The 24,122-nt window shown below is 43.3% G+C and overlaps 1 protein-coding gene and 2 long non-coding RNA genes across 6 annotated transcripts; 1 reads left to right on the top strand and 2 right to left on the bottom strand.

Moving 5' to 3' along the window:
- Nucleotides 1–978: 978 nt before the first annotated feature.
- Nucleotides 979–6,781, bottom strand: LOC112266431. The gene is made up of 3 exons (XR_002955942.2): nt 6,522–6,781; nt 3,006–3,121; nt 979–1,590 (listed from the first exon to the last, which is right to left on the bottom strand). It is a non-coding gene; the product is annotated as an uncharacterized LOC112266431 (long non-coding RNA).
- Nucleotides 6,782–13,092: 6,311 nt separating this feature from the next.
- On the top strand, nt 13,093–14,055 carry LOC112267528. Its single transcript, XR_002956092.2, has 2 exons — nt 13,093–13,798; nt 13,887–14,055. It is a non-coding gene; the product is annotated as an uncharacterized LOC112267528 (long non-coding RNA).
- A 3,420-nt stretch (nt 14,056–17,475) lies between these two features.
- On the bottom strand, nt 17,476–24,122 carry LOC112266429 (complex I assembly factor TIMMDC1, mitochondrial). Of its 4 annotated transcripts, none has more exons than XM_024443890.2 (8): nt 24,004–24,122; nt 23,046–23,343; nt 22,607–22,772; nt 22,012–22,100; nt 21,811–21,878; nt 19,290–19,368; nt 17,988–18,098; nt 17,476–17,905 (listed from the first exon to the last, which is right to left on the bottom strand). In XM_024443890.2, exons 1-8 carry the CDS (start codon nt 24,104–24,106, stop codon nt 17,755–17,757), a joined length of 1,065 nt encoding a protein of 354 aa, XP_024299658.2. In that variant the 5' UTR covers nt 24,107–24,122; the 3' UTR covers nt 17,476–17,754. The 4 variants fall into 4 exon arrangements, with proteins under 4 accessions (XP_024299658.2, XP_042152890.1, XP_024299657.1 ...); XM_042296956.1 differs by having other exon boundaries at nt 22,063–22,100; XM_024443889.2 differs by having other exon boundaries at nt 23,964–24,044.

Below are 24,122 nucleotides of genomic sequence, written 5' to 3'. Positions count from 1 at the left end.
ATGGCTAAGAAATCTACAAACGAAAGAACAATTATTCAGACTGTAGCTGTTTAAATACTTTAGTCTGGTAAACGCATTCGTTCTAAGATAATTTCTGAATGGTACTCTGAAGTATCCATTCTAACATGACTTTGATCTCAGAAGGACAAACCAGAGGCGCCATGTCGACCGACTATCCAGCAGATGGACCAGAAAATCGCAGAGAGGGACAACAAAGGTAGACACTCGTAAATATGTAAATTGCTATTTCTTTTCGAATGAGCAGGTGTTCATGTTCAAAGTATTAGCTATTTCTAGGTATGTCGTGAACCCACTCTGTGTTTCCCGCTCTTGAACTGCCCCACCCCTTTGTCTACCAAGCCGTCATATCAGTTGTCCGCTAGGGACTTTCTTTGTATCATGTAGTAACCAATATATTACCTATTGTGTGTGTGTTTATGTAATTCTGTGATTAATTAAGTTAGTAAATAAATAATTAAGCCAATTTGTATATTGCTGATTCATGATTCTATGCTAGGATTCGTGCAGATATCCAAGGGTTGCGACATTCAGTAATGAGACTGATGAAGTAAAATTCCTTAATAAGAGACTTTTGATAAGATGTGAAAAAATCTGAAGAGTTATAGTAGGGAAATGAATACACTATAAACATTTTTCCGTGGTGCCCCAAATTCCTAGTTAATTAAAGTGGCATCACGTAATTAATATTACAGAGAATTGATTTGATAATATACAGTCGTCACATTTAATGATAGTCAAATACACGACTTGGCCTTTCGCATGGTAATCATTGACTTGTGCTGAACTTGCTTCCAGTTTGGACGTTACGCACTTCAGCACTCGGTGGTTCCGTTCTGAGAGCTTGTGTGGCCTACCACATTGACGAACTGACTTGTTGGAAAGGTGCCATCCTATGACGGTGCCACGTTGAAAGTCACTGAGCTCTCCAATGTTTGTCTATGGAGACAGCATGGCTGTGTGCTGCTTGATTTTATATACCTGTCAGCAACAGGTGTGGCTGAAATAGCCAAATCCACTCATTTGAAGGGGTGTCCACATACTTTTGTATATATGATGGTTTGGGTTAACTGAACTAGCAGGTTTGTTTGTTTGGTTACCAAGGCAAATACTATAGCTATCTACTTAAGTGGATGTTGAACACATTTCTACCTGCAACTGAACATATTTCTAGCGGAAAATGTGTTAAATTATAGCAATGGTATAGAAGTTTAGCTACTGCACATGCCACAGCTACTCTTCCTGGGATCCACATAAAATGTACAAATACATGACAAAGTACAGAACAGTAATAGACAAGAACACCATAAGATATTAAATATCTAAACTAAATAAGTTATATAGGAAAGACACCAAGCGACAACAAACATACTATTAATATAAACATATATACAGTACAGGCGCTGTGATACATTCATTTACATTCTAAACTTGCTTTTTGCCTGAGTAAACTCTGGTGCAGAGCATTCAACTCGGGGCTCTCTGCGTTCTCTGGAAAATAATGCAACTCGGTGGAAGGTGAGTTCCACTCCTCGAGCACTCATTGTGGTACACACCTATGGAGCCAGATACCTGCCAAAAGGTTTAACGTACGTTTAACGTTTTTAACAAAAGGTTTAACGTTCTTACTATCGTTAGGATAGTAAGAAAATCCATATGTAAATTGTTAGGATCGTAAAAAAAGCCATGCGGGAAACACAAACGTTAAAATAGATCTGTAAACGTACAATCCCTATGCTACAACTATGAATTAACATTCCATTTTTACGTCTCCCTTTACTTGGTTACAGATCTTTTTTTATGTGTACAAACTTTTGTCAGTAATGTGGCACCTTCAAAGGACATGAACCAAACGTAGCTAGTAAAAGTTAACTAGTCAATCAAGCAACTCTAGCCCAGACGTTAGAGTTGCTTTGCTGCTTCTGGTTTCATTTCAATAAAAAAAAAGTCTAGAGCTCGTTTTAGAAGTGCATTCAATAACAATGTTACACCAGTAGATGACATAGTATAGGCTTGGGCCTTCAGCAAATGACTTGAGTGAGAATGACAAAGACACAGAAGAGCCTTGTCTAGAATATCCACCTGAACTTCAAAATAGAAAGTAAATATGATTTAGGGTAGGCCTATTCCGTTATCTAAATATGCCATGCTGTTGTGTGTTATTTAAATGGCCAAATAATTGCTTACATTTATTTTTATAGCTGCACATGTTCCAGTATTTGGGAGCACGGACTGTAGGTCTTATATATTAGCAATTTTGACTGTTGTATTAGTGAATTCCACTCTGTATGTAGGCTTGTTATAGCCATTTGCGTTGCACAACCCCATCCCGTAGAGGCTATATCCATATCAATAAATGAAACAAAACAACATATTAAGTATTGGCTATACCCTGTCCTGAGCGAAATAGTCAAGGTCTCCCAAATGGTCAAGACTATCTATAGCCAATTCTTATTGCCAGATCTGTTTCCCTATCAGCCACTGCACGTGCCTCTTCAACTATTTTGTTTACATTTCATTTAGAGGCTACATTTAGAGGCCTGTGAGCTAGGGTCTCTTTTTAAAGGGAGCCCTATAATAAAAACTGTTACAAAACACAAAGAGTACTCAAATTATTCCGTAAGACACCAGTACCCAAAATTATAGCCTGAATTGCAATGCCTACAAGTTGAAGACCTATTTTTTAATTTGGATAGGCCTAAATTAAACATTTACTTATTAGATAGGCTAAAGAACTTTGGATAATTTGAATACACGTGGATTTCAATAAACATATGGATAAGACTGTTCTATTCTCTTTGATTTCATTCCTATTGCAACGGACAGATCACCGAATGAATGTCAAATTACTAAATGAATGACATACTGACTGACTGAAGTAAATGTTCAAATATGTTGGAATGACGAGTTGCACGCATCATGCTCTGCACTTTATTTGGTTAGTAGGCAAATAGACCTACATTAGGGTATAATGACTGACTGCATACCTCCAGAAGGTCATCTCCTGAGGCTGAGGGGGGCTCTTCCGAAGAGGCATGGAGATCACGAGAGCTTCAACTGGGCGGAAGTGTGGCGATGGAGGGAATAGTCTATATGGAGACCACTGCAACAGAGTTATTGTAAAGTATGGGAATAAGCTTATGCCAGACTTAGCCTACGTTTAACTTCTCCCGTGTTCATTTCAAAGGCCATATATATGTTCATTACCCGGGTTAGGGGAGGGTAGGACGTCATTGTAAAAGAAGAATTTGTTCTTAACTGACCTGCCTAGTTAAATAAAAGGTTAATGACCCGATTCATTTAAATCACATCAAATGACTTTAAATTCCTATTAACCCTGATTGACTGATGAGAAATGTAAATATTATATATATTTTTTTAATGTTTAGTGGCAGACTCCAGTGGTCATAATTCATTCACCAAACATGTATTATTATTATTCTGTGTTTCATTACTCCTGGTACAATGCCATCCACTAATATTGGCATCCTTGGTAAATATGAGCAAAACGGGGCAATGAAAAAAAATGGCTTTGCTATTTATCCTCTTGGTCTTTCATTCAAAATATTCACAAAAATCAAACCTTCAATTTAAGTAAAGTGATTGAAAATGTTGAAGTAACTTAAATAAACATTTTTCTCCAGAACATGTTGCACTATTATTGGCACCCCTAGAAGTTCTTCAGTTCTAACTGAAGAAAATTCCCATTCATATTTTACGTTTCTAAGTTCACCTGAGTGATTAGGCCAAGTTCCCATAGTCCTCCATCACTATGGGAAAGACCAGAGAATACAGTAATGATGGGCAACAAAAGGCTGTTGAGCTGCACAAATCAGGAAATGGCTATAAGAAAAATAGCTCAACGGTTGAAAATGCCAATTTCCACTATCAGGGCAATAATTAAGAAGTTTAAATCAACTAGAGATGATAGCTTCCGTCCCTCTCCTCGCTCCTCTCTGGACTCGAGCCAGGAACACAACAACAACAGCCACCCTCGAAGCAGCGTTAACCATGCAGAGCAAGGGGAACAACCACTCCAAGTCTCAGAGCGAGTGATTAGCGCGCACCCGGCTAACTAGATAGCCATTTTACTGGATCCCCCGAGCTGACAAGGTGAAAATCTGTCGTTCTTCCCCTGAACGAGGTAGTTAACCCACCGTTCCTAGACCGTCATTGAACATAAGATTGTGTTCTTAACTGACTTGCCTAGTTAAATAAAGATGAAATAAAGGTGTAAAAAAAATTAAAACGGCCAAATCGGTGTCCAAAAATACAGATTTCCGATTGTTATGAAAATTTGAAATCGGCCATAATTAATCGGCCATTACGATTAATCGGTCGACCTCCAGTGAAGATTGATTGTTTTTATAAGATAAGTTTAACGTTAGCTAGCAACTTACCTTGGCTCCTTGCTGCACTCGCGTAACAGGTGGTCAGCCTGCCACGCAGCTTCCTCGTGGAATGCAACGTAATCGGCCATAATCGGCCTCAAAAAACGTAAATTACCGATCGTTATGAAAACATGAAATCGGCCCTAATTAATTGGCCATGCCGATTAATCGGTTGACCTCTAATACATGGTATCATGGACTCCATCAAGTACCTGACTGCCTCTGCTAGAAAGCTTAAACTGGGCCGTGGTCAAATCTTCCAGCAGGACAACGATCCAAAGCACACCTCAAAGTCAACACAACAATGGTTCACTGACCACAGAATCAAGGTTCTGCCATGGCCATCCCAGTCCCCTGACCTAAACCCAATAGAACACCTGTGGGATGAGCTGAAGACAAGAGTCCACAAGGGTGGACCCCGGAATCTGAAGGATCTGGAGAGATTCTGTATGGAGGAATGGTCTCAGATCCCTTGCCATGTGTTCTCCAACTTCATTACACATTATAGGAGAAGACTCAGCTGTTATCTTGGCAAAGGAGGTTGCACAAAGTATTGAATGTAGGGCTGCCAATAATTGTGTCACACGTGAGAAAAACATAATTAACTGGTTATGATTGCAGACAAAGCCCAGAGAACGGGATGGTGCAATATTGAATAAGTCATATTTTGATAAGGTGTATGCATGGGCAATATCCACATCAAACCCAAAGACATGCCCATGTTGTAGAGATACACCTGGCTGACTGAAACGTATTAACCGTTGTAGACATAATACAGCTATTGATGTCTAGACTTGCGCTGGCAAAATAATCCATTATATTAGCTATCAAATGTGACGTAAACTCAATTGAGGAGTAATTGAGACTTAACTTGAAAAACGAGCAGAATACCTCTTTCCGTTTTCCCTGAATTAGCATATTTAAAAAATGGTGTTATGCTTGTTCGGGTAGCACTCCTCAAAGGCCATTTGGTGTACGTTATTTTTGTGGTTGAGATGAAACTGCCAAAACTCTGAAAGGGATTATTGTACGTCAGCTTCATTAAATCGTACCCGCAAAACACCCGTCTCTAATTCAACAGTGAAGAGGCGACTCTGCCAGTGGAGGACTTGTGAGGCGTCTGTTTCTCAAACTAGACACTCTAATGTACTTGTCCTCTTGATCAGTTGTACATCGGGGCTTCCCACTCTTTCTGTTCTGGTTAGAGCCAGGTTGGGCTGTTCTGTAAAGGGAGTAGTACATAGCGTTTTAATTTGGTCTCGTTTGTCTGAAAACGTAGGTTTCATATTCTGTTGGAATATTGGACAGAGATATGCACTGAGCTTGGCTACAGCTGTATTATAGTCATCTGCTGCTCCGGTATCTTTCAGTGTGTCAAATATATCGTACACATCCGACCCTGCATAGCGTAACAGTAATGCCCTTTTCTGTGTGTTATCCGCGCCGTCTAATGCCACTAGAAAATTGTTTCCACCTCGAGCCGATTGAGCTGGGTTCCGTGTGTACGTCATGGTATTGTATTGTAACCATGTACGATGTTAGCTAGCTGATTCCAACGTTGGCTAGTCTGTTTTTGCTCACATAGGCACGTAGTTCGCCTTGTAAATTGCATTCGTCTCTTGTGCGTTTCACTCGTCGCCAATTGTAACATCCACAGTTGTTTAGATGTCGGGGCGTTCGTATACTTTAGTTTAACTTTACTCCGAAGTATACTGGCATTACATAGTTCACATGACATATCACTACTGTCTGGCAACTGTAAAACATGGAGCATACACGGACTGGAATGTGGCATAATGTTCACTACATTACAGCTACTTCAAATGAGAGGAGACCTCTGGCCATTTTACTCGCCCTGGCAGAGCTAGTTAGGCTGTTTTTATGTTACCCAGGTCATTGGTGACTAACTGTGCTGCTGGCAACAATTTAATCACGCTTTTTTTTGCGTTTAATGACACCTGCCATAGTTAACCGGTGTTGGGCGTTCGTTATTTTGAGCTCTGGCACTCTCAAACGACAGCCAGAGCGGATTTACGAACGCACCCATAATAGCCAGGCTACTTTCAAAAGATCGAGCTACAGTGTTAACTGTAAACAAAGTTGTATACTTACCAGAAAAACATCCGCGAAAAGAAATTGGCTGTTGTTGATGGATTACATTTAACTTCTTTCTTCAGTTGTTCCGTTGTGCAATGACACTACGCCAACATGTGTAAATAAAAGTAGGAGGAGTCTACCGTGTCCAGTCGAATTCACCATCAATTTGTTTAGTTATTCGAAAGTGACGGAAACGTTAACTTCCTTGACCATGCTGTAGGTCATGTAACTCACAGAAGGTTGGTGCCACCTGAATTGGGGAGGACGTGTTCGTGGTAATGGTTGGAGCGGAAAAGGGTAATGTTTCAAATACATCAAACATATGGTTTGCTGCCATTCCATTTGCTCCGTTCCAGCCATTATGAGCCGTCTTCCCCTCAGCAGCCTCCACTGATGTGACTTTTTGTTACATGCAATATGCTTTGTGGACTTCACTGGACAGATGTTGCTCTCTTTTTTTGGGATGAAACAAAGGACCATATAATAGGGTGGAAAGGCATATTTTGCCCAGCAGCGGCCCACCCCCAAGTGTCTGAAGAAGACAAGGAAGCAAAATGGAGCTTCAGCGCCTCATTCCAAAGCCTAGAATGCGCCTGCCAGAAAACCATTACTTCCATCCCAGGGCTCCAACTGGGATGCCAAGAAACCAGGCTCAGACTCATGCTGTACCTGCTCAGGAGTGGAGGAACAGACACTCTCAGCCCTACAGACGAGGTGGAGCGCAGCATCACCCAAGAAGCAGAGGTGCACCACAGCACACTGAGCCTAGTCCTTGGTGGGACCGATTTCCTAGCGCAACACCATTTCCTTGAGCACCACTTTTCCAGCTGAAAAGAGTCAGCACCCAACAAATTGGTGTTATGCACTCTAACACAAGGTTATGCACTACAATTTTGTCAGTGACCCTACACTTCAGGAGTGTCTTGAAAACAACAGCTCGCAACCCTGCTGAAAAGCAAACACTCTGCTCAGAAATGCATTTCCTCCTAGAAAAGCATGCAATCGAAGAGGTAGAATCAGAGCAACAAAACTGCAGGTTCTACTCAAATCTATTTTCTGGTGGCAAAAAAGGGCAGATCCTGGACCTAAGGTGTCTGAGTCATCATCTTTCAGCATTTCCCTTCAAAATGCTGCCAATCAAAACCATCCTTCAGTCAGTAAAACCAGGTGATTGGTTCACCACAGTGGACCTGAAAGACGCATACTTTCATATCCCCATTCTACCTGCACACAGAAAATACCTGAGATTTGCCTTCGAAATGTGTTTTCAGTTTTTTCCTTCTACCCTTTGGCCTTTCACTCGCGCCTCGCATTCTCACAAAGTGCATAAGCGCAGTGCTAGCCCCTTTTCGCCAAGCAGGAGTCAGGGTCCTGAACTACTTAGACGATTGGATAATATGTGCAGGGTCACAAAGCCAAGCTTTGGCACACACATCCATGGTCTCACATCACCTCTCCGAGTTGAAACTAACAATTAACTTGGAAAAAAGTTATCTGGTCCCCACTCAGTGTGTGCACTTCCTGGGCTTGACACTGTACACTCAAATCATGTGAGCAACACTCTTTCCAGAAAGAGTGGTGTCGTTGCCAAATTGCCTTTCAACATTCAAACTGAGAAAACAGGTGACAGCACTAGAGAGCCAGAGGCTCCTAGGCCTCCTGGCGGCTGCAGTCCATGTTGTACAGTTGGGCTTGCTCCACATGTGGCCAATACAGCGCTGGTACAACAGACACTATCTATGTCTCAGAAGAGACAAACACAAAAAGCTGACCATTTCAATGAGTTGCTGAAGAGCAATGCAATGGTGGCGCCTAGCACTTCAAACTCCCAGTGGAGTTCTCCTAGGCACAGTTTACAACCAGGTGACTTTGAACACAAGGATGAGGAGCAGCCTTGAACTAGTCCTGGGTGTATGGTCAGTACCATGGACAACAGCTCACATCTACGTACTGGAGCTCAATGCGGTTCACCTTGTACTCCGGCACTTCCTCCCAGTACTATAGGGCAACATGTACTGATACGGACTTAACAGTGGTTGCACACATCAACCACCAAGGCGGACTGAGGTCTATGGCACTGCAGCAGATATCAAGGGAGCTACTGCTTTGGGCAAACAGACACCTTACATCCCTCAGAGCAATACACCTGCCGGTGGTGGAGAATAATACAGCATACCTTCTCTCTAGTGGAGGCCCTTATCCTTATGACTGGAGGATATAGTGGGATGTTGTATGCCTTGCCACCAATTGCTTTGATCTTCCTCAAGACCTGAGGGAGCAGCCTCGAGAGCGCGTTAGTTCTACTAGTTGATCCACATTGGCCACAGCATCCCTGGTTTTCAGACCTTGCACAGCTGACAACCTCCCAACCATGAGATTTCCCTCTTCGAAAGGACCTCCTGTCACAAGCGAACAGCAAGCTTTGGCACTCTAACCCAGCATACTGAAGTTGTGGGTGTGGCCCCTGGAAGTGACTGCAGAGTTGCCCTCCTTGGTAATTGATACAATTCAGGCAGCCAGGGCATCCTTGACGCTGTATACCTACAAGTGGAATCTTTTCTGTAATTTGACTTTCTCCAGTAGCTTATGTCTGCAGGGAAGTCCCCATCTATACTGAAGCGTTGATCCCATGTTTCATGAGCAGAAATAAAAGGTGCCAGAAATGTTCCATACGCACAAAAAGCTTATTTATCTCACATTTTGTGCACAAATTCTTTTGCATCCCTGTTATTGAGCATTTCTCCTTTGCCAAGATAATCCACCCACCTGACGGGGGCGGCAGGGTAGCCTAGTGGTTAGAGCGTTGGGCAACCGGAAGGTTGCAAGTTCAAATCCCCGAGCTGACAAGGTACAAATCTGTCGTTCTCCCCCTGAACAGGCAGTTAACCCACTGTTCCTAGGCCGTCATTGAAAATAAGAATTTGTTCTTAACTGACTTGCCTAGTTAAATAAAGGTTAAAAAAAACAGCATGATCATTGCACAGGTGTACCATGTACTGGGGACAATAACATTTCACTCTTAAATGTGCAGTTTTGTCACACAACACAATGCCACAGATGTCTCAAATTTTGAGGGAGCATGCAACTGGCATGCTGACTGCAGGAATGTCCACCAGAGCTTTATTTTAATTTATCTACCATAAACCACCTCCAACGTTGTTTTAGAGAACTTTGCAGTTTGTCGAATCGTCCTTACAACCGCAGACCACATGCAACCATGCCAGCCAGGAACTCTACATCCAGCTTGTTGAAACTGAGGACTATTTATGTCTGTACTAAATTCCTTTTGTGGGGAAAAACTCATTCTGATTGGCTGGGCCTGGCTTCCCTGTGGGTAGGCCTATGCCCTCCCAGGCCCACCCATGGCTGCACCCCTGGCCAGTCATGTGAAATCCATAGATTAGGGCCTAATTAATGTATTTTACTTGACTGATTTCCTCATATTAACTCAGTAAAATCGTTGAAATTGTTGCATGTTGTGTTTAAATTTTTGTTCAGTATACATTAAAAGTGTATATTGCAGCCATCTGTATGGGTCATGGCCAGATTGCGGGTGCATCATGGGCAGTCTAGAATTACAATTCATTAAAAGGTGCCCACGGGCTACGGCTCTCCGATGCTCCTTCAATACCCTCATGGGCATTAGATGTTGTCCTACGATCACAAATGAGCCCACAATTTGAGCACCTGTCTTCACTTGAGCTACACTACATGACCAAAAGTATGTGGACACCTGCTGGTTGAACATCTCATTCCAAAATCATGGGCATTAATATGGAGTTGCTTCCCCCTTTGCTGCTATAATATCCTCCACTGATCTGGGAAGGCTTTCCACTAGATGCTGGAACATTACTGCAGGGACTTGCTTCCATTCAGCCACAAGAGCATTAGTGAGGTCAGGCACTGATTTCGGACGATTAGGCCTGGCTCACAGTCGGTGTTCCAATTGATCCCAAATGTGTTCAATGGGGTTAAGGTCAGGGTTTTGTGCAGGGCAGTGAAGTTCTTCCAAACCGATCTTGACAAACAATTTCTGTATGGATCTCGCTTTGTGCACGGGGGGATTGTCAAGCAGAAACAGGAAAGGGCCTTCCCCAACTGTTGCCACAAAGATGGATGCACGGGATCGCTTAGAATGTCATTGTATGCTGTAACGTTAGGATTTCCCTTCACTGGAACTAAGGGGCCTTGCCCCAACCATGAAAAACAGCCCCAGATCATTATTCCGCCAACACCAAACTTTACAGTTGGCACTATGTATTGGGGCAGATAGCGTTCTCCTTGGATCCGCCAAGCCTAGATGCACCCATCAGACTTCCAGATGGTGAAGCGTGATTCATCACTCCAGAAACCGCGTTTCCACTGCTCCAGTGTCCAATGGTGGCGAGCTTTACACCACTCCAGCCGAAGTTTGGCATTGAGCGTGGTGATCTTAGGCTTGTGTGCGGCTGCTCGGCCATGGAAACCCATTTCATGAAACTGATTTTTACGCACTTCAGCACTCGGTGGTCCTGTTCTGTCAGCTTGTGTGGCCTACCATTTTGCAGCTGAGCCATTGTTGCTTCTAGACATTTCCACTTCACAATAACAGCACTTACAGTTGACAGGGGCAGCTCTAGCAGGGTAGAAATGTGTGAACTGACTTGTTGGAAAAGTGGCATCTTATGATGATGCCACGTTGAAAGTCACTGAGCGCTTCAGTAAGACCATTCTAATGCCAATGTTTGTCTATGGAGATCGCATGGCTTTGTGCTTGATTTTATACACCCGTCAGCAACGGGTGTGGCTGAAATAGCCGAAACCACTAATCTGAAGGGATGTCCACATACTTTTGTATATATAGTGTATGTAAGCTCTCAGTCAAGACTGCCTTTCTTTTGGCTATTGTTTAAGCCAAGCGTGTTGGAGAATTATATCCACTTTCTACCCATCCTGTTCAGAGGGTTCTCTCTGGACTCTATCTGTGCTTTTGCATGTAGGGCAACACCCATGACTTTCATAAGGTACATCACACTCAATGTTGTCCACACCATCCGTGAGGGCTGTAAATCTGGACACGGCACACTCGCTCAACCCAGAAAAGTAAGCGTACCGTGAACCTTGTACATACATACTTATTAACCATCAGTGAGATGGATGTCCTAAACAGTGACCTTCCACTCTTGGTGCTATTGCACCCAGTTGAAAAGCCTCATGTTTTAAGTTCTAGCTTTCAGCTTGCTTGTGTATACGGTTGTATATCACAGTTGAAATTCTGTGTTACCCTGTTGGGTAATTATATTTTTGCTGCATCCTATGGTGGATAGGAGGATGTCCCAGGGACTCATCTAGACTAAGTAAAATGGTGGGCCTCTCCCATAGGTTGTTTGGTGACATGTTGCGAAAACGAAAGAGAACGTTTTGGATGTAACCTTGGTTCTCAGATTAGAGTAATGGGTCGCTAAGCTTTCATGTCGTTCCTCCACCTCTGTGGGGTTAAATCAAATCAAATCAAATCAAATGTATTTATATAGCCCTTCGTACATCAGCTGATATCTCAAAGTGCTGTACAGAAACCCAGCCTAAAACCCCAAACAGCAAGCAATGCAGGTGTAGAAGCACGGTGGCTAGGAAAAACTCCCTAGAAAGGCCAAAACCTAGGAAGAAACCTAGAGAGGAACCAGGCTATGTGGGGTGGCCAGTCCTCTTCTGGCTGTGCCGGGTGGAGATTATAACAGAACATGGCCAAGATGTTCAAATGTTCATAAATGACCAGCATGGTCATATAATAATAAGGCAGAACAGTTGAAACTGGAGCAGCAGCACGGTCAGGTGGACTGGGGACAGCAAGGAGTCATCATGTCAGGTAGTCCTGGGGCATGGTCCTAGGGCTCAGGTCCTCCGAGAGAGAGAGAGAGAGAGAGAGAGAAAGAGAGAATTAGAGAACGCACACTTAGATTCACACAGGACACCGAATAGGACAGGAGAGGTACTCCAGATATAACAAACTGACCCTAGCCCCCCAACACATTAACCACTGCAGCATAAATACTGGAGGCTGAGACAGGAGGGGTCAGGAGACACTGTGGCCCCATCCGAGGACACCCCAAGACAGGGCCAAACAGGAAGGATATAACCCCACCCACTTTGCCAAAGCACAGCCCCCACACCACTAGAGTTAAGTAATAGACAGTATGTCACGTCATACCGCATTTTATAATGACAGGTTAAGTGGGTACAGTAAGGGTGTGGAGTGAATGTAATTATATAACGGGTGGTTCTAATCCTGAATGCTCATTGGTTAAAACTGCTTTCCAGCCTGTGTCTATTTCACAAATTACCACCCGCAAAATCGATGACGTTGAAATGCCTATTTACTCTGTTCCATCTCACTGCTCAATCCACTGTCTCATCAACCCTGCCAGGAAATGTATACATTTGATCTCCACTATAAAAATTTTAAAAAACATCTAGACATTATCTCCTAATTTCTTTTAGATTAGCATTTGGTTTTCAACAGCAGAGATTTGTATATTTGGTCTCCGACCTTTTAAATATTGTTTCAATATTTAATTGCGATCTCTACCGTCCCATATAAAATGAATGTGTCAGAACACTGACAGCGAATTTAGTTGGTTGTCATAGCAACATACAAACCTTTTTTCAGTTGACTGGCTAAATCGAACTTTGTTGCGAAAACTAAAACGGATGAGTGGAACATGTATTTTGATCTTTTCGACGGCATTACTATGGATGAATGGGAAAAAGAGATGGCAATAATACCAATGCATGCAGATTTGGAGGATACTGCATTGAATGACCTAGACTAGAGAAAAGCCTCAACGGGGGAAAAACACAATTTAAGAACACAAACTGGGCTGTGCGTTGCTTCGGGGGCTGGCTAGCAGAGAAGAACGTTGTTGACTTCAAAACTGTCACGAAGGAAAAGTTTTAACATCCTTCTCCGACAGTTTTATGGAAATGTACGAATTGGGAAGGGGGAGCAGTGTAGCCTAAGTAGCTACCTGGCACTCCGTAGTGGGCTCAACCGGTTTCTAAATGACCCACCCATCGGTCGCAACTGGTGTCTCGAATCATGTATTTCAGGGCAACATCAAACAGCTAAGAACGCAAGGAAAATATGTCACAAACAGCCACCCTCCATTCACCGATAAGGACATGGCCCAGCTCCAAAACTCCCAGGCTCTGAATCCCGGTACACCATGCGGTCTGGTCCAGAAAGTGTGGTTCAACCTCCAGTTACATCTGGGTCGAATAGGAAAAGAGGGGAACAGACAACTAAACGGACTAAGGTATGTTGTCCATAACCTGTTTGTGTTATTTCTAAATTGCTCTCGTATTTAGGGTACTGGAAAACAATAACAACGCATTCTCTCTCAGATACGCCACTCTCGCATATAACGAGGCCACAAAGAATCATCTGGGCCCAAGGGAGACACCGGTGCCAATATATCCAACAAACACCGTTTTCTTCGGCATTATCACTTAAGTCAGCTGTGGTGGATAAAGTGAATGTATGGTTTCATTTATTAAAATCAGCTCAAATGAATGTCATGGATTGTCTCTATTTGGTCTGAACAGTGTCGTGACAAGAGAACACATTTGTTCTGCCAGGCATCATAAACTCATTTATGGATGTATCCAAATAAATCTTAACTAGAAAACATCTTTAAAAAAATTCAGCTACTTGTACTGCTGTTATTCTGACTATACTTTTTGACGTGACTGTGAACTAGCCGTAGTCGGCTAGCTAGCGAGCAAGGGATAATAACGTTGCCAGTCAGTATGGCAATGGTCCATTTAGAACAAACGACTGGGTTGCGTCTCTAGCAACCCTAATTTGAGTTGGGACTATATCTTGTGGAAGGATGAAATAGTACGAATAATTTGACGTTTTTAATTTAAATGTCGATCATTATTTGAATATGTTAGCAACCACTTGTATACAAGTGATAATGTCCCCGAAGCCGGCATTATCACTTAAACATCTTTGATATTAAGCATCTCAATCACATCGCGAGAAGAAGTTCCCATAAATCGCTTGGCGACAGACTACTCAGAGAACCAAGGCTACATCCGTAACCCAACGTTATGTTAGCGGACACATGGTGAGGTCAACACTGATGCAGTGAGACAAGTAACTGACAGTGGTGGTGAGGTTGTCAACTGCACCAAATTGGTCGGTTTTCATTTGCATTTCTCACGTAACCTCTGAGGTTGCTTTTCAAAAGACACCTACCGTTCTAATGTTATTTCGGGTGCAGTGGGCCTGCCCTATACGGAAATCCCTTTAGCTTTGACAGCTTTACATACACACTGTAGGCGTAGAGATGTTATACTATCTATGCAATGTACAGCAGCAAAATATTTTGCAGCAGTAAAATACAGTTGAAATCGGAAGTTTACATACACCTTAGCCAAATACATTTAAACTCAGTTTCTCACAATTGCTGATATTTCACAAGCTTCCCACAATAAATTAGGTGAATTTTGTCCCATTCCTCCTGACAGAGCTGTTGTAACTGAGTCAGGTTTGTAGGGCTCATTGCTCCACATGCTTTTTCAGTTCTGCCCTCAACTTTTCTATAGGATTGAAGTCAGGGCTTTGTGATGGCCACTCTAATATCTCGACGTTGTTGTTCTTAAGCCATTTTGCCACAACTTTTGAAGTATGCTTGGTGTCATTGTCCATTTGGAAGACCCATTTGCGACCAAGCTTTAACTTCTTAACTGATGTCTTGAGATGTTGCTTCAATATATCCACAATTTTCCTACCTCATGATGCCATCTATTTTGTGAAGTGCACCAGTCCCTCCTGCAGCAAAGCACCCCACGCTTCACGGTTGGGATGGTGTTCATTGGCTTACAAGCCTCCCCCTTTTTCCTCCAAACATAACGATGGTCATCATAGTCTATTTTTGTTTCATCGGACAAGAGGACATTTCTCAAAAAAGTAAGGTGGTCTCATTTTACTGTGGATATAGATACTTTCGTACCCTTTTCCCCCAGCATCTTTACAGGGTCCTTTGCTGTTGTTCTGGGATTGATTTGCACTTTTCGCACCAAAGTATGTTAATCTCTAGGAAACAGAACACGTCTCCTTCCTGAGCGGTATGACGGCTGCGTGGTCCCATGGTGTTTAAACTTGAGTACTATTGTTTGTACAGATGAACATGGTACCTTCAGGCATTTGGATATTTCTCCCAAGGATGAACCAGACTTGTGGAGGTCTACAATTGTTTTTCTGCGGTCTTGGCTGATTTCTTTTCATTTTCCCATGATGTCAAGCAAAGAGGCACTGAGTTTGAAGGTAGGCCTTGAAATTCATCCACAGGTACACCTCCAATGACAATTATGTCAATTATCCTATCAGAAGCTTCTAAAGCCATGACATAATTTTCTGGAATTTTCCAAGCTGTTTAAAGGCACAGTCAACTTAGTGTATGTAAACTTTTGACCCACTGGAATTGTGATACAGTGAATTTTAAGTGAAATAATCTTCTCTGTAAACAATTGTTTGAAAAATTACTTGTCATGCACAAAGTAGATGTCCTAACAGACTTTCCAAAACTATAGTATGTTAACAAGAAATTTGTGGAGTGGTTGAAAAAACTGTTTTAATGACTCCAACCTAAAGTGTATGTAAACTTCCGACTTCAACTGTATGTTTTAAAAGCCTGTCATTGTTTTGTCTAAAACATGCCGCCCAGTGCCCTGAAAATAAATTCCATACATACATACAATGATTTACATTTTAACTGTAGGCTAGCCTTCAGCTGGGAGGTGAAGAGGAATGCATTTCTTTAGTAATAGCTCCCTGGAACAAAAGGAGACACTATTGCATTACATTATAACAAAAACTAATTTGCATAATAACGCTTACGTCACTTGTTGATCTGAGCAGACTCCCTCTGATAGGACATGAAAGGTAATTCATTCAGATGATTACTGAATTGAATTACACAATCATAACTTAATGACACACTAAACAACATGGCTGTAACCGATCATCACTGACCAAAGCTTTAAAGTAGAATTAGAATGTTAGCTGTGTTGTTAACTAACGACTTGTCTCTCTTTCCAATCTCCTGGCTATTTGTTGTCAATCTGAGTCGCGTTCCGAGGCCCAGCTGTTAGTGTGCCACATCTTGTTTACAGCAGGGGCAGAGGCTATGTTTGACCTAGTTGCTGCTGACAAGCCCAGGGGCCAACATTACAGGCCTACAAACAGACATGGAAACACACACAGATTGTAATTCAATTTTCATGTTTCTAGACACACGCCCCACTGTCATTAAGAAAGAAAGCAGGTCAATTCCATGGTAACAGAATGCTGAGACTCCGATTTTTCAATTCTAAATGTTTATATTTGTTTTTACAAAAACGCATTTACTTGAACAGTGCAGATGCAAAGTTTGGTAACAGAAGGATGGCACAAACAGCACAAACCGTCCTTCTGTTACCAAACTTTGCATTTGTACTGTTCTTCAAATAAATGTTTTTGTAAAATGTTCAATGGAAATTGTTAAAAGTCGTCCTTGTGCATAGAGTTATGGTTTAACTTTACAATCATTGGTTTTTGTTTGGCATACATTTTAAAGTGAAAAATCGAAGTCTCAGCATCATTACCATGGAATTGCCTAGCAGTCGGTTGCTTGATCAATTATCTGAACATAATGTGACTGTGTCTTAACCTACACACTGGGCAGCAGGCAGCCTAGCGGATCAGAGCGTTGGGACAGTAACCGAAAGGTCGCTGGTTTGAATCCCGAGTTGACTAAGTGAAAAATCTGATGTGCGCTTGAGCAAGACACAACCCTAATTGCTCCTGTAAGTTGCTCGGGGTAAGAGCGTCTGCTAAATGACTAAAATGTAGTGCTTTTCCTCAGAGTTCTTCAAACCCACTGGCTCTCAGCCTCATGTACTTTGCACACGTCATGACTAATTCAGTGAATTTCAGACTTGAAGATACTGTGTCATTATTGCCATTTATATGAAATATGTTGGAAATCATTTAAAAGTTCCAGACAAAGTAATTACATTTACAGTATAAATCATAATTCAGCATCAATACATATTTTGTTGAGCAAATAAGTAGGTCCTCTTTTGTATTCAACAGAACATAGAATAGAGGAGTCGACATCAAAAGAAAACAGTATGTCCTCAGAGGTGAGGAAAGTCTCACCCACCATTGTCTGTCTATGAGGATGGCTATGATTGGTATCAGTTAAGAGTATTTCAGCTGCTGTCAATGGCTGTCAGAGTCCTGGGCCACGCCCTCGTTCCGTGGTAAACTGAGCAGCTCCTGGATCTTCTGTATGTCCTGGTCTACATCCTGGATCCGCCCACTGCTGCTCAAATCACCAATCAGGTCATCCGTCAACTGCAAACGGGCACTCCTTGAGGGTGTAGGAAAAAGTGAGTGAATACTAGGAGTAAAAATCAAAAGTGTGTGTGTGTTTTGATGCCCATGGAATGTACCATTCCGCCAGTTTTAGTTCATACAGCTCTCTGCGCTCCCTCCTCCTCCTCTCCCGGACCGTTTCTCCCGCCAATCCCTGCATGGCGATGATCAGAGCTCCTGCCGGCACCCTGACAAGAGATGACATGAGCCGAGCTGACATCACCTTCATTCCAACATGTCAATGTTCCGCGTCACATTAAATTATGTCACTGTGGCCGTCACGTACTCTCAATAACCCTCAGACTGTTATACAATACAGAGAGTTTGGCCAACTTCAGAGCTGGACGCCATGTTGCTGCCTCTCTGAGCATTTAATTGTTTCACTCCTGAGTATCAATCAGGGTTTCATCTATCCAGGTTCCCGTTATCGACTACAGCTCTCATTCCAACCCCCCTAAACATAGCTTAGCATGAAGAGCTGTGGTGGCTGTCACTCACTTAGTAACCCGGCCCGCCCCGCCCCTATCACCTCGTCCATGTGTCAGGACTATGAGGGAGGTAGGGGCAGACATTTGGAGCGTGATGTGTTATCTGATTAGCTGCCTGCTTTCATTTCTCCCTCCCCACTCCCCTGCACCTGGCTGAGGCTGTGGGTGCACCCGGGGCTGTTTGCACACATCAAACACACGGTCCAGGTGGCTGGGCACTGAGGCAGACATGGACAGCGCTCTGCTTCGCTCTGGAGACACAGCAACATGGCTTGAATGTTGGATCACATACACCCAGTCCATTACTACTCTAAAAACCTTCACTGACACATTAGATATACATACAAATCAAAGACTATGTGACAGACATGGAAGGGGGAAGACAGACAGGAGAGGAAAAGGAGGGAGAAGACAGGTGAAGAGGAGAGGACAGAAGGGACTAGTGCAGCAGCGATAGAGGGAGCTGGATGGAGATGAAAAGATGGGGTAACAATGGGGTGGTAAAAATAGATGGGCAGCTGCTGCCTTGGCCTCTGTCCCTGCTCTACTGCCCAAAACACAGCCCTCTGCAACGCACATGAGTCCCTCTGGCACCTAGCGCATGGCTAGGGGGAGGGAGGGGGGCTGGAGGGTTGGGAGAGGAGGAAAGGGTGCAGCTGGGAAGCAGAGGGGTTGCAGGGAGGGGGCGCAGCTGGCAGTCAAGAGACATACTTCTGACATCCTTCAGGCTTCATAGTTCATATTGTACCATACTGCAGGGCAAGCCCGGACTATCTGGCTCCCTCAAACTACTCCTCATACCTCTTCTCCACTGTCAACACTATTAGTCCAGGTAACCACTTTGTTCAAAACCAGCCCGTTATTTTGCCACTTAAAACCCTCATATCTCACCCCATGGTTGCTCCTATGGCCGTGCCTGCCACCAGTCCCCCGAGACCCAGGTTCAGCCTGAATAGGCCTCCTGTCACAGCTGCTCAAACCCACACATGCAGGAATGTCATACACACACATTTACAATAATCACACTTACTGTGCCTTCAGAAAGTATTCATACCCCTTGACTTATTCAACATTTTGTTGTGTTACAGCCTGAATTCAAAATAAAATAAAATCTCTCACCCATCTACACACAATGCCCCATAATGACAAGGTGAAAACATCTTTTTAGAAATTAGCAAATTTATTGAAATTAAATACTGAAATGAATAATTTACATAAGTATTTACACCCTTGAGCTAATACTTTATAGAAGCACCATTGGTGGCGATTACAGCTATGAGTCGCATTGGGTATGTCTGTATCAGCTTTGTACATCTGAATTTGGGGATTTTCTCCCATTCTTCCTTGCAGATGTTTTCAAGCTCTGTTAAGTGAGATGGAGAGCGGCGGTGTATTTCCACAGATTTTCAATGGGATTCAAGTCTGGGCCACTCAAGGACTTTCAGTCTTGTTCTGAAGCCATTCCAGTGTTGCTTTGGCTGTATGCTTGTGGTCATTGTCCTGTTGGACCGGAAATCTTTGCCCCAGTCTAAGGTTGTTCGCATTGAAGCAGGATTTGCATGTATGTCTCCATTCATTGTTCCCTCTAGCCTTACCAGTCTCCCAAGTCCCTAGATGGGTGATGAGCTGTGCCTGGTTTTCTCCAGATATAACGTTTTGCATTCAGGTCAAAGAGTTAATTTTCTGTCTCATCAGACCACAATCTTTTGCCTTATGCTCAGAGTCTTTCACGTGGCCTTCTGCAAACTCCAAGCATGCTTTCATCTGACTTTTTCTCAGGAGTGCCTTCCGTCTGACCACTCTCCCATAAAACCCAGATTCCCCAATGGAGACCACTGTGCTCTTGGACATTTTCAACACTCTAGAAATTGTTTTATACCCTTCCCCAGATATAGGCCTGATCACAATTCTCAGAGATCTACAGACAGTTCCTTGGACTTCATGGTATAGATTCTGCTCTGACAAGCACGGTCAACTGTGGGACCTTATATAGACAGGTGTGTTTCTTTCTAAATCATGTCCAGACAATTGAATTGGCCACAGGTGGACTCCAATCAAGTTGTAATAACATCTCAAGGATGATCAAAGGAAATGGGATGCACCTGAGCTCAATTTGAAGTGTCATAGCAACGGGGTGTGAATATGTATGTAAATTAGATGTTTTTCATTTTCAACAAATTAGCTGAAATTTCTAAAATGGGGGACAAAAAAAATCTATTCAAATTAATTTTAATTCCGTAGAGCTCAGAGACAGGATTGTGATTTGGAAAGGCACACACCTGTCTATATAAGGTCCCACAGTTTACCGTGCAAAAACCAAGCCATGAGGTCAAAAGAAATTGTCCGTAGAGCTCCAAGACAGGATTGTGTCGAGGCACAGATCTGGGGATGGGTACCAAAACATTTCTTCTACATTGAAGGTCCCCAAGAACACATTGGCTTCCAATTTTAAATGGAAGAAGTTTGGAACCACCAAGACTCTTCCTAGAGCTGGCCGCCTGGCCAAACTGAGTAATCGGGGGAGAAGCGCCTTGGTCAGGGAGGTGATCAAGAACCCAATGGTCACTTTGACAGAGCTCCATAGTTCCTCTGTGGAGATGGGAGAACCTTCCAGAAGGACAACCATCTCTGCAGCATTCAGGCCTTTATGGTAGAGTGGCCAGATGGAAACCACTCCTCAGTTAAAGGCAAATGACAGCCCATTTGGAGTTTGCGAGCATCATGCTGTGGGGATGTTTTTCAGCGGCAGGGACTGGGAGACAAGTCAGGATCGAGGCAAAGATGAATGGAGCAAAGTACAGAGAGATCCTTGATGAAAACCTGCTCCAGAACGCTCAGGACCTCGGACTGGGGCAAAGGTTCAACTTCCAACAGGACAACCACCCTAAGCACACAGCCAAGACAACGCAGGAGTGGCTTTGGGACAAGTCTCTGAATGTCCGAGTGGCCTGGACTTGAACCCGATCAAACATCTCTGGAGAGACCTGAAAATAGCTGTGCGGTGAAGCTCCCCATCCAACCTGACAGAGCTTGAGAGGATCTACAGAGAAAAATGGGAGAAACTCCCCAAATACAGGTGTGCCAAGTTTGTAGCATCATACCCAAGAAGACTCAAGGCTGTAATTGCTGCCAAAAGTGCTTCAACAAAGTACTGAGTAAAGGGTCTGAATACTTATATAAATGTGATATTTCTGTTTTCGCTTTGTCATTATGGGTTATTGTGTGTAGAAAAAAAAGTAACACTCTTTAGAATAAGGCTGTAACTTCAAAAGTGGAAAAAGTCAAGGGGTCTGAATACTTTCCTTAGGCACTGTAAAAGTCTTACAAATTATTACTGTGAAGTAGTTGAATAAGTGTGGGTGTGTATAATACATTGAGGTATCCTCTCCATTTGGGTGTTGAAGTAACTCACCTCCTGCTGCTGCGTAGTGGCTGAGGGTATACTTATCTCTGTACACAGACAGGCCTGTGCTCACAGTGCTGACAGAACACACACACACACAGAGAGAGAGAGAGGTAATCAACTAATGTCACTCAACACAGGAGAACAAACTAATATAGTGGCCACAGAGGAAAGAGTCCCATACTGAATAGTCATGTAGACATTGTTTACTTGAATAATGTGACGAAGGCTGCCACTCTCCAGCTCCACCTCCAGCCATACCTCACAAAGCCCCGGATGGCTGCGTTATGTGCAGAACGCTGGGGGAGAACAACGACAACACAAAGCCTCCATCAACACAAGACAAACATTTTTTTTTTTAAATTGACAGACAGACAATGTGCTTTTGCTGCACTTGGGAAAATGTATACAAAAGCACTGACATCGTATTGCATGTATGCATGTACAGTGGGGAGAACAAGTATTTGATACACTGCCGATTTGGAAGGTTTTCCTACTTACAAAGCATATAGAGGTCTGTCATTTTTATTATAGGTACACTTCAACTGTGAGAGACAGAATCTAAAACAAAAATTCAGAAAATCACATAAAATGCTAATTAATTTCTTAAAAATCATACAATGTGATTTTCTTGATATTTGTTTTAGATTTAATCTCTCACAGTTGAAGTGTACCTATGATAAAAATGACAGACCTCTATATGCTTTGTAAGTAGGAAAACCTGCAAAATCGGCAGTGTATCAAATACTTGTTCTCCCCACTGTATGTAATGGCCTGCTGTTAATTCACAACCGCAGACACTCACCACAGCTTCCACCCGGCTGTGGTATATCTCAGCCTGGTGGAGCTGGATGTACCTCTCCCTGGCGTGCCGGGCGGCGGGCAGCCCTCCGTAGATCATGCCGGCCAAGGCGGCAGCTAAGGTACTCTTCACCACGCTGGAGAGCTCCTCAGGATACTTCTGCATTTCACTGGGAGCACAGGAAAGGGGTGTATAAATACGCTTTAAAATCAAACAGAGCATTTTTTAGACAGCCAATGTATGAAGCCCTGTAAGGCAAGTGATGGCAATGCTACACTAGAAGTCTGGAACCTTCTAAACTAACTGGAACCTTCTAAACTAAGTGCAGGCTAGAAAACTCATCTGCTGCACAGGTAAGCAATGGGGAGCGCTCCCCGATGGTGATGGGTTTACTCAGCTAAGCCACAGACAATAGAAGAGAGGTGTCACGGTCATAACTTACTCCCTGTCGAAGAGATCCTTGATGCGGTCCCATCCAGTGTCTGGGAACTCTGGCTTGCCCACAAGGCTGGGCAGGGGGGAGGGGATCTGTACCGGGGCAGGCGCCACACTGTCAGCTGCATGGACCCAGGGGAGGAGGCGGCCCAGGGAGGGCATGGCTAGCTGGAGGAGACCCCCCAGTGGTCTGGTGCAGAGGGTGCCCTGGGGGGCAGAGGCTGCCTGCTGATATGGGGCTGGGGACGCCCCAGGCTGTTTAGGAGGATGCATCATGAACGCTTCACCAGCAATGGGAGCTGGATCTGAGAACACATGGCCAGGAGCTAGGATGTTACACTTATGTTACAGCTAATCCTTCTGCTAAATAAATGCCTCTTGGGCAGAGGAATCGAGAGAAAATGGACAAAACACAAACAGCTGTTTTAATACCGCATCTGACATTACATAGTCATTAGTGTGTACAATAGAATACCTACTGTACATTAACTTTAACATTGCTGGAACATTGATAAATACGGTCTACACCGGCTGGAAATTATCAGGCTAGCTACAATCAGCTGTTATGACAGATAGGTCAACAACACCCAAGGTAAAGATGACCACTTACGTAGCTATCGTATGAAGCAGACTGAACGAGAATAGATATGTTACGTTTGCATTCAATTGGAGCAGGTGAGGTGACACGGTTACCAAAGACGGTACGTGTCTTTACCATAACTTCACGTTCTCAAAGCATCTTGTTCCACGCGAAGACGCAAAGAGCTAAGGGGATTCATCATGCTAGCTAACGTTAGCTGTGAATGCGAATGTATTCAGCAGTTCCGTGCTTTGTGAAGCACAGCCTATTATTTGTCTAACGTAGCTAAGCATAGTTATATCGCAGACTACGTTTGAACGATTAAGTTGTTTACTGAGTATTTACCAATTTATTCTGAAATGTCCTTGTAGTTTGTCTTTCCTACCTGCTTCTGATTTCCACCGGTACACCCATGAACTGCTAGCTAGTAAATTAAACCTATTTGGTTGGAGAGCACCCCCTTCAGGTGGAGGACCAAACATACACATTCATTAGAGACCATTG

The sequence above is a fragment of the Oncorhynchus tshawytscha genome, linkage group LG14 (genome assembly GCF_018296145.1).
Source record: "Oncorhynchus tshawytscha isolate Ot180627B linkage group LG14, Otsh_v2.0, whole genome shotgun sequence".
Taxonomy (NCBI): Eukaryota; Metazoa; Chordata; class Actinopteri; order Salmoniformes; family Salmonidae; genus Oncorhynchus; species Oncorhynchus tshawytscha.
The sequence above is the reverse complement of the archived record's forward strand: the minus strand, read 5'-3'. Positions and strand labels throughout refer to the sequence as shown.